General features: G+C 68.3%; 1 protein-coding gene across 1 annotated transcript in view; it reads left to right on the forward strand.

The window, feature by feature from the left end:
- Window positions 1-13,839, forward strand: part of LOC136305615 (E3 ubiquitin-protein ligase HUWE1-like) — a gene marked incomplete at its 5' end in the record, with an annotated part of 54,320 nt that overhangs the window by 33,085 nt on the left and 7,396 nt on the right. The window contains 13 exon segments of the mRNA XM_066208906.1: window positions 808-1,096; window positions 2,076-2,137; window positions 2,139-2,179; window positions 3,450-4,020; window positions 4,622-5,333; window positions 6,197-6,501; window positions 6,605-6,761; window positions 7,604-7,736; window positions 8,802-9,004; window positions 10,172-10,299; window positions 11,052-11,139; window positions 12,260-12,433; window positions 13,061-13,306. Of these exon segments, the coding sequence (XP_066065003.1) occupies window positions 808-1,096; window positions 2,076-2,137; window positions 2,139-2,179; window positions 3,450-4,020; window positions 4,622-5,333; window positions 6,197-6,501; window positions 6,605-6,761; window positions 7,604-7,736; window positions 8,802-9,004; window positions 10,172-10,299; window positions 11,052-11,139; window positions 12,260-12,433; window positions 13,061-13,306 (3,109 nt within the window).

The raw sequence follows: 13,839 nt of genomic DNA on the forward strand, positions 1-13,839 counted from the left end.
GGTGTGTCCCTATATGGGTGTGGGTTCTCCAGAACATGCCCTGATAGGGGCGTGGTCTCTTTGGGGTGTGTCCCCACAGGGGTGTGGCCTTTTACATGTCCCCATATGGGTGTGAACTCTTTAGGGCGTGTCCCCATATGGGTGTGGCCTCTTCAGGCCTTGTCCCCATGGGGGTGTGGCCTCTTTAGGGCGTGTCCCTATAGGGGTGTGGTCTCAGGGTGTGACCTGTTTGGGGCACGTCCCCCTGGGGGTGTGGCCTCTTTGGGGTGTGTCTCCACATGGGTGTGGCTTCTCCAGGCCACATCCCCCTATGGGTGTGGTCTCTGGGGCGTGTCCCTATAGGGTTGTGGTCTCAGGGTGTGACCTGTTTGGGGCACATCCCCCTGGGGGTGTGGCCTCTTTGGGGACATGTCCCTATAGGGGTGTGGTCTCAGGGTGTGACCTGTTTGGGGCATGTCCCCATAGGGGTGTGGTCTCAGGGTGTGACCTCTTTGGGGCGTGTCCCCATAGGGGTGTGGTCTCAGGGTGTGACCTGTTTGGGGCGTGTCCCCATAGGGGTGTGGTCTCAGGGTGTGACCTGTTTGGGGCACATCCCCCTGGGGGTGTGGCCTCTTTGGGGACGTGTCCCTATAGGGGTGTGGTCTCAGGGTGTGACCTGTTTGGGGCGTGTCCCCCTGGGGGTGTGGCCTCTTTGGGGACATGTCCTCTCCCGGCCACGTCCCCCTATGGCTGTGTCCTCTCCGTCCGTGCCCCCCGGTGTCCCCCACCCCGTGTGCCCGGCCGTGTCCCATCTCCGTCCCCCCCCAGGTGCTGGCGCAGCAGCGGGCGGAGCAGCAGCGGCGGGAGCTGGCTCAGGCCACGGGCTCGGACGCTCCCATGGACCCGGTGACCTTCATCCAGACGCTGCCGTCGGAGCTGCGGCGCTCGGTGCTGGAGGACATGGAGGACTCGGTGCTGGCCGTGATGCCGCCGGACATCGCGGCCGAGGCGCAGGCGCTGCGGCGCGAGCAGGAGGCGCGGCAGCGGCAGCTCATGCACGAGCGCCTCTTCGGCCACTCCAGCACCTCGGCGCTCTCGGCCATCCTGCGCAGCCCCGGTGAGGGCGGGGGGGGGCTGTGGGGCTGAGCCCCGGGGTCCTTGGTGTCCCCTCGGTGTCCCCTCGGTGTCCCCTCGGTGTCCCCTCGATTGCCTTGGTGTCTTCCCGGTGCCTTGGTGTCCGCTCGGTTCTCTCTCTGTCCCCTCGGTTCCTTCTCTGTCCCCTTGGTGTCCCCTCGGTGTCCCCTCGATTCCCTTGGTGCCTTCCCGGTGCCTTGGTGTCCCCTTGGTTCCCTCAGTGTCCCCTCAGTTCCCTCAGTGTCCCCTCGGTTCCCTCTGTGTCCCCTCAGTGTCCCCTTGGTTCCCTCAGTGTCCCCTCAGTTCCCTCAGTGTCCCCTCGGTTCCCTCTGTGTCCCCTCAGTGTCCCCTTGGTTCCCTCAGTGTCCCCTCAGTTCCCTCGGTGTCCCCTCGGTTCCCTCTGTGTCCCCTCGATTCCCTTGGTGTCCCCCCGGTGTCCTCAGTGTCCTCCCGGTTCTCTCAGCATCCCTGTCCCCTGCTGTGTGACATCCCCAGTGTGTGACGCATCCCTGGCGTGTGACACGTCCCCGGTGTGCGACAAATCCCCGGTGTCCCCAGTGTGTGACACATCCCCGGTGTCCCCAGTGCGTGACACATCCTAAGCGTGTGACACGTCCCTGGTGTCCCCAGTGTAACACATCCTGTGTCCCTGCTGTGTGACACATCTCTGGTGTGTGACAAACCCCCGGTGTCCCCAGTGCGTGGCATGTCCCGGTGTCCCCGGTGTGTGCCACATCCCCGGTGTGTGGCACATTCCCAGTGTGTGGCACGTCCCTGGCGCTGCTGTCATGTCCCCGGTGTCCCCGGTGCGTGTCATGTCCCGGTGTCCCCGGTGTGTGCCACATCCCTGGTGTGTCACACATTCCCAGTGTGTGGCACGTCCCTGGCGCTGCTGTCACGTCCCCGGTGCGTGGCACGTCCCCATGTCCCCGCGGTGACATCGCTGTCCCTTGTCCCCGCAGCGTTCACCAGCCGGCTCAGCGGGAACCGGGGGGTTCAGTACACGCGGCTGGCGGTGCAGAGGGGGGGGCACCTTCCACATGGGGGGCACCGGCACCCACAGCAGGTCAGTGGGGTCAGCGGGGTCAGGGGGTCACTGCTGTGGGGTGGAGGGTCACAGGAGGTCAAGGGGGTCACTGCTGTGGGGTGGGGGGTCACAGCAGGTCAGCGGGGTCACTGCTGTGGGGTGGAGGGTCACAGGAGGTCAAGGGGGTCACTGCTGTGGGGTGGGGGGTCACAGGAGGTCAAGGGGGTCAGGGGGTCACTGCTGTGGGGTGAGGGGTCACAGGAGGTCAGCGGGGTCAGTGGGGTCAGGGGGTCACAGGAGGTCAGTGGGGTCAGCGGGGTCAGGGGGTCACTGCTGTGGGGTGGGGGGTCACAGCAGGTCAGGGGGGTCAGCGGGGTCACTGCTGTGGGGTGGGGGGTCACTGGAGGTCAAGGGGGTCAGGTGGGTCACTGCTGTGGGGTGGGGGGTCACAGCAGGTCAGGGGGGTCAGCGGGGTCACTGCTGTGGGGTGAGGGGGGGTCGCAGGAGGTCAGTGGGGCTGAGGGGGTAGGGGAGTGTCTAGGTCTCTTGGGGGTCAGTTTAGGGGTCACTTTGGGATCGCTTTGGGGTCAGTTTTGGGGTCAGTTTTGGGTCATTTTGGGGTCAATTTCAGAGCAGTTTGGGGTCAGTTTGGGGCCGCTTTTGGGTCACTCTCCACCCTCGATCCCCCCAGACCAGCGGGCAACAGCGTGGACAGGGCAGTTCGGGGTTTGTTTAATGGTGTTTTGGGTCAGTTTGGGGTCAGTTTGGGGGTCACTTTGGGGTCACTCTCCCCCCTCCACCCCCTCAGGCCAGCGGGCAGCAGCGTGGACAGGGCAGTTCAGGGTTGGTTTAATGGTGTTTTGGGTCAGTTTGGGGTCAGTTTCGGAGTTCTTTGGGGTCACTTTGGGGTCACTGTCCCCCCTCCACCCCCTCAGGCCAGCGGGCAGGCAGCGTGGACAGGGCAGTTTGGGATCAGTTTTGGGATCAGTTTGGGGTCAGTTTTGGGTTAGATTGTGGTCAGTTTGGGGGTCAGTTTGGGGTCACTCCCTCCTCTCCACCCCCCCAGGCCAGTGGGCAGCAGCGTGGACAGGGCAGTTCAGGGTTGGTTTAATGCTGGTTTGGGGTCAGTTTCGGAGTTCTTTGGGGTCACTTTGGGGTCACTGTCCCCCCTCCACCCCCCCAGGCCAGCGGGCAGCAGCGTGGACAGGGCAGTTCGGGGTTTGTTTAATGGTGTTTTGGGTCAGTTTGGGGTCAGTTTCGGAGTTGTTTGGGGTCACTTTGGGGTCACTGTCCCCCCTCCACCCCCCAGGCCAGCGGGCAGCAGCGTGGACAGCCTGCTCCGCCTGCGCGGGCGCCTCCTGCTCGACCACGAAGCCCTGTCCTGCCTCCTGGTGCTGCTCTTCGTGGACGAGCCCAAGCTGAACACCAGCCGCCTGCACCGCGTGCTGCGCAACCTCTGCTACCACGCTCCCACCCGGGGCTGGGTGGTCCGCAGCCTCCTCTCCATCCTCCAGCGCAGCAGCGAGAGCGAGCTCTGCCTCGAGACCCCCCGCGGGACCCCCGGTTCCGGCGCCGAAGAGCGGCCGAGGGGCCGAGGCTCGGCCGGAGCCCGCGCCGGGCCCGGCTCGACCGCCGAGCCGCGGGGTTTGGACCTGCTGCACCGCATGGAATCGAGGAGTTCCGGTCAGTTGTCCTGGCTCTCCGTGTCCATGGACGCGGCCTTGGGTTGCCGGACCAACATCTTCCAGATCCAGCGCGTGCCGGGCCGCAAGCACACGGAGAAACACGCGGCGGCCGCCGGCTCCGCCGTGCACATCCACCCCCAGGCCGCCCCCGTGGTGTGCCGGCACGTGCTGGACACCCTCATCCAGCTGGCCAAGGTGGGGGGGCTGCTGGGGGCAGGGTTTGGGGGGCTCTGGGGGGAGCTGGGGGTGTTTAGGAGGCGCTGGAGCACATCTGGGGCTCTTTGGGGGAGAATTGGGGGGACACTGGAGCACCTCATTTGGGTTTCTGGGAGGTTCCTGGAGGGTTTTGGGGGGCACTGGGATATTTTGGGGTGCACCAGGGCGCACGAAGGGGTATCTGGGGGCTTTTTGGGGGGACTGGAAGGTGTTAAAGGATGGTTTGGGGCCCTTTGGGGGAGATTGGGGAACACCAGAACACGTTTTGTGTTTCTGGGATGTTCCTGGAGGGTTTTGGGGGGAACCAAAGCACGTTATTTGGGTTTCTGGGATGTTCCTGGAGGGTTTTGGGGGGCACTGGGACATTTTAGGGTGCACCAGGGGACCCCTCCCCACCCTTGGGATCCCTCCCATTGGCACAGAGAGCATCACCTGGATGGGGTTGGGGGTGATCCCCCAAAACCTGTGTGGGACCTGGGGGTGCCTGAGACGCCCCCCCCTCCCCACCCCGGGGTGGGGTGTGGGGCACAGGGGTGATTTTGGGGTCACCTGACACCCCCTTTCCCCCTCCCCTCCTCAGGTCTTCCCCAGCCACTTCACCCAACAACGAGGCCGAGACCCCGCCGCCGACCCGGAGCGCGACCGCGGCCCCCCCAAATCGGGGGGCAGCCCTTGCCCTCCCCCACCCCCCCCTCAAACCCCACCGGCGCCCCCTCCCCCTCCCCCCCCCACCACCACCGCCACCACCACCGCCGCCGCCACCGGCGCCCCCTCCCCGGCCCTCCCCCCTCAATCCGGCTCCTTGTCCACCGATTTTTGGGACCTGCTGGTCAAGCTGGACAACATGAACGTGAGCCGCAAGGGCAAGGGGTCTGCGCGGGCGGGGGGCGGCGGGGGGGGCCCCGAGCCCGAGGCCGCGGGGGGGGGCCTGGAGGCGTCCCCCCTGGGGCAGCTGATGAACATGTTGTCGCACGGGGTGATCCGCCGCAGCCCCCTCCTCACCGAGAAGCTGCTGCGCCTGCTGTCCCTCATCTCCATCGCCCTGCCCGAGGGCGGCGGCAAGGCCGCCGAGGGGGGGACGGCGGCGGCGGCGGCCCAGAACGGAGCCTCGGCCCCCCCCGCGCCCGCCCCCACCGCCGGAGGAGGGGGCACGGGGACGGGGGCGACGGCGACGGCGACGGGGGTGACCGCGGCCGCGCCCGGGAGCCCCCCGGGGCAGGGCGGGAATGGAGGAGGAGGAGGAGGAGGAGGAGGAGGAGGAGGAGCCGGCGGCACGGCTGGAGGGACCGCGGGTGAGTGTGGGGACACGGGGACATGGGGGGGACAGGGGTGGGGTGTGGGGACAAGGGGACATGGGGGGGACAGGGGTGGGGTGTGGGGACACGGGGACATGGGGGGGACAGGGGTGGGGTGTGGGGACAGGGGGACATGGCAGGGACAGGGGGACAGGGGTGGGACATGGGGGGGGACAGGGGTGGGATATGGGGATGGGGGACAGGAGTGGGGTGTGGGGACAAGGGGACATGGCGGGGTCAGGGGTGGGGTGTGGGGACGGGGTGGGGTGTGGGGACAGGGGGACATGGGGGGGACAGGGGTGGGGTGTGGGGACACGGGGACATGGGGGGGACAGGGGTGGGATGGGGGGACAGGGGGGCAGGAATGGGTTTTGGGGACGGGTGGGGTGTGGGGACAAGGGGACATGGTGGGGACAGGGGTGGGGTGTGGGGACGGGGACAGGAGTGGGGTGTGGGGACGGGGGACGGGATGTGGGGACAGGGACATGGGCTACGGGGACATGGTGACAGGGTGGGATGTGGGGACATGGGGACATGTGGGACAGGTGGGATGTAGGGATAGGAGTGGGATATGGGGGCAGGGGTGGGATAGAGGGACATGTGGGGGGACAAGAGGACAGGGGTGAGACGGGGCGGGATGTGGGCGCGGGGGAGAAGGGTGGGGTGTGGGGACAAGGGGACATGGCGGGGACAGGGGTGAGATGTGGGGACAGGGACAGGAATGGGTTTTGGGGACGGGGGGTGGGATGTGGGGACAGGGGTGGGGTGTGGGGACAGAGGGACAGGGGTGGGATGTGGGGTGGGACATGGGGACAGGGATGGGATTTGGGGACAGGGATGGGATGGGGGCATGGTGCCAGGTGTGGGGTGTGGGGACAGGGATGGGCTGTGGGGACAAGGGGACAGGAGTGTGCACAGATCAGACACAGTGACAGGGACACGGAGGGACACCACGGGCACAGGGAGCAGCCTGGCAGGATGGGTGGGGGGGCAATGTCCTCGGTGGCATCTCCCACCCACTGCCACCACCCCCAGCGCCGTGTCCCCTCTGTCCCCAGCCCCTGCCAAGAGCTCCAAGTCCCCTGCCAAGGTCCCCGAGGGTGGCCCCGACCCCCGGCTGGCGGCCACGGGCCTGACCGAGAGCCAGCTCCAGCTCTCCGTGGAGGTACCTGGGGGGGCGGCCAGGCTGGGCAGGGGGGGCGTCCTGCTGTCCCCAAGTGTCCCCAGGTGTCCCCAACACACTCCCCCCTGCCCCGTGCCACCCCCAGGTGCTGACGTCGCACTCATGCTCGGAGGAGGGGCTGGAGGACGCGGCCAACGTCCTGCTGCAGCTGTCCCGGGGGGACGCGGGGACAAGGGACACGGTGCTGCGGCTGCTGCTCAGCGGGGCCCGGCAGCTGGGGGGGGCCCTGTGCCGCCAGATCGGTGAGGGGGGGCCTGGGGAGGGGTCCTGTGTCACCAAATGGGGGGGGGGGGGTCCTGGGGAGGGGTCCTGTGTCACCAAATGGGTGGGGGGGGCCTGGGGAAGGGTCCTGTGTCACCAAATGGGGGGGGGGGGTCCTGGGGAGGGGTCCTGTGTCACCAAATGGGTGGGGGGGGCCTGGGGAAGGGTCCTGTGTCCCAGATCGGTGAGGGGGGGTCCTGGGGGGGCTGTCCTGGGGAGGGGTCTGTGCCACCAGAGCAGTGTGGGGAGTGCCCTGTGGTCAGTGGGGGGGTCAGTGGAGGTCGGGGTGGGGAGGGTGGTCAGTGTGGCTGCCCTGGGGTCAGTGGGGGGTGTCCTGTGGTCAGTGAGGGGTTGGGGGGGCGGAGGTCAGTGGGGGTCGGTGAGGGTGGTCAGTGTGGATGCCCTTTGGTCAGTGAGGGGTCAGTGGGGGTCCGTGGGGGGGGTCAGTGGAGGTGCCTTGTGGTCGGTGGTGGTCAGTGGGGGGTGCCCAGTGGTCAGTGAGGGGTCAGGGGGTGGTGCCCTGTGGTCAGTGGGGGGATGCCCTGTGGTCAGTGGTGGTCAGTGGGGGGTGCCCAGTGGTCAGTGAGGGGTCGGGGGTGATACCCTGTGGTCAGTGGGGGGTGCCCAGTGGTCAGTGAGGGGTCGGGGGTGGTACCCTGTGGTCAGTGGGGGGTGCCCAGTGGTCAGTGAGGGGTCGGGGGTGGTGCCCTGTGGTCAGTGGTGGTCAGTGTGGGACGCCCTGCGGTCAGCGGGCATCAGCGAGGCGTCCCCGGGGGCTCAGTGGGAGCTCGGGGGTCCCAGCCCGTGCCCCCCACGCCCCCAGGCACGCTGCTGGCCGAGCTCCGTGAGTACAACCTGGAGCAGCAGCGGCGGGCGCAGCTGGAGGCGCCGTCCCCCGAGGGGCTCCCCGAGGAGCAGCCCCCCAGCGCCAAGCTCAAGGGCAAGATGCAGAGCCGGTGAGTCTGGGGGGCGCGGGGGGGCTGGCCCCGGGCTGGGGGCTGTGACACCCCTCCTGTTGCTGTCCTGATTGCTGGGGACAGCTCCTGGTCCTGTCCTGGATCCCAGTGACCCTTCCTGTCCCTGTCTGGGGTCCCTAGTAGTGACCGTTGTCCTGCCACTCCTCCATGTCCCCACTGCTGACCGCTGTCCCTGCCGTTCCTCTGGTCCCCACACTGTCCCCACGTCCCCCTGTCCCCACACTGACCCTTTGTCCTCATCTCCACATTGTCTACATTATCGCTATGTCCCTGTCCCCACACTGACCCCATGCCCCACGCTGACCGCTGTCCCCATGTCCCCACACTGTCCCCACACTGTCCCCCTGTCCCCGCACTGACCCCACGCCCCCCTGTCCCCACACTGTCACCATGTCCCCACATTGTCCCTGTGTCCCTGCACTGACCCCATGTCCCCGCACTGACCCCATGTCCCCACACTGACCCCATGTCCCCGCACTGACCCCACGGCCCCGTGTCCCCACACTGTCCCCCCTGTCCCCACACTGACCCCACGGCCCTGTGTCCCCACACTGTCCCCGTGTCCCCACACTGTCCCCGTGTCCCCGCACTGACCCCACACCCCTGTGTCCCCACACTGTCCCCCCTGTCCCCACACTGACCCCACGGCCCTGTGTCCCCACACTGTCCCCGTGTCCCCACACTGTCCCCGTGTCCCCACACTGTCCCCGTGTCCCCGCACTGACCCCACGGCCCCGTGTCCCCGCACTGTCCCCGTGTCCCCGCACTGACCCCACGGCCCCGTGTCCCCCGCACTGTCCCCGTGTCCCCGCACTGACCCCACGGCCCCGTGTCCCCGCACTGTCCCCGTGTCCCCGCACTGACCCCACGGCCCCGTGTCCCCGCACTGTCCCCGTGTCCCCGCACTGACCCCACGGCCCCGTGTCCCCACACTGTCCCCGTGTCCCCGCACTGACCCCACGGCCCCGTGTCCCCACACTGTCCCCGTGTCCCCACACTGTCCCCGTGTCCCCGCACTGACCCCACGGCCCCGTGTCCCCGCAGCTTCGACACGGCCGAGAGCGTGGTGATCGTGGCGTCGCAGAAGCGGGCGCTGGGCGGGCGGGAGCTGCAGCTGCCCTCCATGTCCGTGCTCACCTCCAAGACGTCCACGCAGCGATTCTTCCTGCGCGTGCTGCAGGTCATCATCCAGCTGAGGGACGACACGCGCCGGGCGCACCGCAAGGCCAAGCAGCCCGGCCGGCTGGGTAAGGCCGCTCCGGCCGCCCGCTGGCCGCGCGCTGACCGCTGACCGCGTGCTGACCGCTGACCGCGCACTGACCGCTGTCCGCGCGCTGACCGTGCACTGACCACTGACCACACACTAAACACTGACCGCTGACTGCGCACTGACTGCTGACCGCACACTGACTGCTGACCACGCACTGACCGCACACTGACCACACACTAAACACTGACTGCTGACCGCACACTGACTGCTGACCGCGCACTGACTGCTGACCCCACACTGACCGCACACTGACCACACACTAAACACTGACCGCTGACCGCGCACTGACTGCTAACCGCACACTGACTGCTGACCACGCACTGACCGCTGACCGCACACTGACTGCTGACCACGCACTGACTGCTGACCCCACACTGACCTCACACTGACCACACACTAAACACTGACCGCTGACCGCGCACTGACTGCGCGCTGACCGCTGACCACGTGCTGACCGCTGACTGCACACTGACCACACACTAAACACTGACTGCTGACCACGCACTGACCGTGCACTGACCGCTGGCCCCACATTGTCCACTGACCCTGCACTGACCACACACTGACCACACACTCACTGACCACTGACCACTAACCCTGCACTGACCGCTGCCCCTACACTGACCGCACACTGACCGCTAACCCCACACTGACCACTGACCACTGACCCTGCACTGACCGCACACTGACTGACCACTGACCGCAGACTGACCGCTGCCCCTACAGTGACCACACACTGACCGCTGACCACACTGGGGGGGGGTGATGGGTGCTGTGACAGCTCGTGTCATTGTGTTGGGTGCTGGGGACAGCTTGTGTCACTGTTGTGGGTGCTGGGGATATCCCCTGTCCCTGTCCTGGGCGTTGGTGACACTTCCTGTCCCTGTCTGAGGTCCCTGGTGTTGACCGTTGTCCCGGCCATTCCTCTGGTCCCCACACTGACTCTTGTCCCCACACTGTCCTGCACTGTCCCCATGTCCCAACACTGACCCCTGTCCCCACACTGTCCCCACCCTGTCCCCACACTGTCCCCACCCTGTCCCCACACTGTCCTCACACTGTCCCCACACTGTCCCCACCCTGTCCCCACCCTGTCCCATGTCCCCACGCCGTCCCCGTCCCGCTGACCGTGCTGTGCCCGCAGGCGCCGCGGGGCTGGGGGCGGCCGGCAGCATCCAGGCCGCCGTCCGGCAGCTGGAGGCCGAGGCCGACGCCATCATACAAATGGTACGTGAGGGCCAGAGGGCCCGGAGGCGGCAGCAGGGAGACACGGTTAGCACGGCCGCCTTCCTCCACCCCTCCCTGCTCTTCCTCCCGCTCCTGGCTGCCTTCCTCCTCGTCATCCTCAGCCTCCCTGACCCCATCCTCCTCCTCATCTCCTCAACCTCACCCTCCTCATCGTCCTCAGCCCCCTCACCCTTGTCCTGCTCTTCCTCCTGCTCCTGTGCGCTCTCCTCGTCATCATCCTCAGCTTCCTCTTCACCATCCTCAGCCTCCCCCTCCTCATCATCCTCAGCCTCCCCAGCCCACCCTCCTCATCGTCCTGAGCCCCCTCATCCTGCCCCTTCCTCCACCCCTCATCTTCCTCATCCTCTCATCCCTGACCTTCCTCAGCCTCCTCATCTTCCTCAGCCTCCCCGATCCTCACCCTCCTCATCCTCGTCCTGCTCCTTCCTCCCGTTCCTGTGCCCCCTCATCCTCCCATCCCTGGCCTCCTCCTGCCCCCTCCTCATCACCTTCATCCTCCTCCTCCCACCCCCTCCCCTCCTGCCCCCACTCCCCCACAGCCTTCCTCCCTCCATTTCCTGCTCATCCCCATCATCATCCTCATCATCCTCGCCCTCCCTCCTGCTCTTCCTCCCTCTCCCCATCCCCCTCCCGCTCCTCCCCGCTCCCCCCGCGGCTCCCAGTCCCCTCCCCTCACCCCCCCCCGCAGTTTTGGGGTTCCCCCGGCCCGGGGGGGGCTCTGGGGGGTCCCCCGGGGGGGTCCCGACCCCCTAAAGCCGCCCCCCGTCCCCCCCCAGTCGGAGGCCGGGCCCGCGGACGGCGCCCCCCGGCGGGAGGAGTCGCCCATGGACGTGGACCAGCCCTCGCCCGCCCCGCAGGACGTGGGTGAGAACCCCCCCAGTCCCCTCCAGTACGGCCCAGTAGGGCCCAGTGCCACCCAGTATGGCCCAGTGCCGCCCAGTCAGCTCCCTGTCACCTCCCAGTGCCACCCAGTCACCCTCCAGTACGGCCCAGTGCTGCCCAGTATGGCCCAGTGCTGCCTAGTCAACTCCCTGTCACCTCCCAGTGCCACCCTGTCACCCTCCAGTAAGGCCCAGTACAGCCCAGTGCCGCCCAGTCAGCTCCCAGTCACCCCCAGTGCCACCACTGGGTCATCCCCCCTCCCCCAGGCTGGTGCAGGGCCATCCCAGTGTCACTGCAGCGGGTGGCACCGCTGGGGTTGGGTGGCACTTAGTGGGGTGGCACTGGTTGGGTGACACTGGTCAGGCTGGGTGTTACTGGTTGGGTGACGCTGTTTGGGTTGGGTGTCAGTGGTTGGGTGGGTGACACTGCTGGGGTGTCACTGGTCAGGTGGGCAGCACTGGTAGGGTGACACTTGCTGGGTGACACTGCCGGGGTGACACTGGCCGGACGGGTGACACTGCCAGGCTGTCCCTGGTGGGTGACACTGCCGGGCTGTTCCTGGTGGGTGACACTGCCGGGGTGTCCCGGGTGGGTGACACTGCCGGGCTGTCCCTGGTGGGTGACACTGCCGGGGTGTCACTGGTCGGGTGGGTGACACTGCCGGGGTGTCACTGGTCGGGCGGGTGACACTGCCGGGCCGTCGGTGCCGGGCTGTCCCTGGTGGGTGACACTGCCGGGGTGTCCCTGGTGGGTGACACTGCCGGGGTGTCACTGGTCGGGCGGGTGACACTGCTGGGCTGTCCCTGGTGGGCGACACTGCCGGGGTGTCCCGGGTGGGTGACACTGCCGGGGTGTCCCGGGTGGGTGACACTGCTGGGGTGTCACTGGTCGGGCGGGTGACACTGCCGGGCCGTCGGTGCCGGGCTGTCCCTGGTGGGTGACACTGCCGGGGTGTCACTGGCCGGGCGGGGTGACACTGCCGGGCTGTCCCTGGTGGGTGACACTGCCGGGGTGTCACTGGCCGGGCGGGTGACACTGCCGGGCCGTCGGTGCCGGGCTGTCCCCGCTCACACCGGCGTGCCGTGGCCGTGTCCCCCCGCAGGCCCCGAGGCGGCGCAGGGCGGGGAGCGGGAGCGGGAGCGGGAGCGGGACAGGGAGGAGCGGCCGCCGGAGCTGCCCCTGCTGAGCGAGCAGCTGAGCCTGGACGAGCTGTGGGACATGCTGGGCGAGTGCCTCAAGGAGCTCGAGGAGTCGCACGACCAGCACGCCGTGCTCGGTGCGTCCCCCCGCAGCCGGGCCGCGGCCCCGAGGCCGGGCTTGTGTCCCGTGTCGGCCCCGCGCCGCCGAGCCCAAACTGACCCCTGTGCCACGCTGACCCCGCGCTGACCCCGCGCTGACCCCACGCTGACCCCGCGCTGACCCCTGTGCCACGCTGACCCCGCGCTGCCGAGCCCAAACTGACCCCTGTGCCACGCTGACCCCAAACTGACCCCTGTGCCACGCTGACCCCTGTGCCACGGTGACCCCGCACTGACCCCACACTGACCCCAAACTGACCCCTGTGCCACGGTGACCCCAAACTGACCCCTGTGCCATGGTGACCCCGCGCTGACCCCTGTACCACACTGACCCCTCACTGACCCCTGTGCTGCCCCCATACCCCAATGACCCCTTGCTGTCCCCATGTCCCTCTGACCCCTCCCTGTCCCCTCCCTGTCCCCCTCGCCGTCCCTGTGCTGTCCCCTGACTGTCCCCATGACCCCCGTGTCCCCCATGTCCCCCGTGTCCCCGTGACCCCTGTGACCCCCGGCTGTCCCCTGTGCTGTCCCCGTGACCCCTGGCCATCCCTGTGACCCCCGGCTGTCCCCTGTTCCGTCCCCGTGACCCCCGTGTCCCCCCGCAGTGCTGCAGCCGGCCGTCGAGGCGTTTTTCCTGGTGCACGCCACGGAGCGCGAGAGCCGCCCGCCGGTGCGGGACACGCGGGAGAGCCAGCTGGCGCACATCAAGGACGAGCCGCCGCCGCTGTCCCCCGCGCCGCTGACCCCCGCCACGCCCTCCGCCCTCGACCCCTTCTTCTCGCGCGAGCCCTCGGCCATGCACATCTCGGCCAGCCTGCCCCCCGACACCCAGAAATTCCTGCGCTTCGCCGGTGAGCCGGCACGGGGAGGGGGTCTGGGGGCTCTGGGGGGCGGGGAGGGGGTCTGGGGGCTCTGGGGCACGGGGAGGGGGTCTGGGGGGCTCTGGGGGGGCGGGGAGGGGGTCTGGGGGCTCTGGGGCACGGGGAGGGGGCCTGGGGGGGCTTTGGGGCACAGGGAGGGGTTCTGGGGGGCTTTGGGGCATGAGGAGGGGTCTGGGGGGCTTTGGGGCACGGGGAGGGGGTCTGGGGGGCTTTTGGGGGCAGGGAGGGGGTCTGGGGGCTTTGGGGCACAGGGAGGGGGTCTGGGGGGGCTTTGGGGCACAGGGAGGGGGTCTGGGGGGCTCTGGGGGGCAGGGAGGGGGCCTGGGGGGGCTTTGGGGGGCAGGGAGGGGTCTGGGGAGAAGGAGGGGGTTGGGGAGAGGGTTTGGGGGGGCTGGAGGGGTCTGGGAGGGGAATTTGGGGGTGTTGGGAAGGGGTTTGGGGCACAGGGAGAGGGTTTGGGGGGCTGGAGGGGGTCTGGGAAAGGAATTGGGGGTGTTGGGAAA

This window comes from Chamaea fasciata, unplaced genomic scaffold (assembly GCF_029207755.1).
Source record: "Chamaea fasciata isolate MVZ Bird 193981 ecotype frontalis unplaced genomic scaffold, bChaFas1.0.hap1 SCAF_517, whole genome shotgun sequence".
Taxonomy (NCBI): domain Eukaryota; kingdom Metazoa; phylum Chordata; class Aves; order Passeriformes; family Sylviidae; genus Chamaea; species Chamaea fasciata.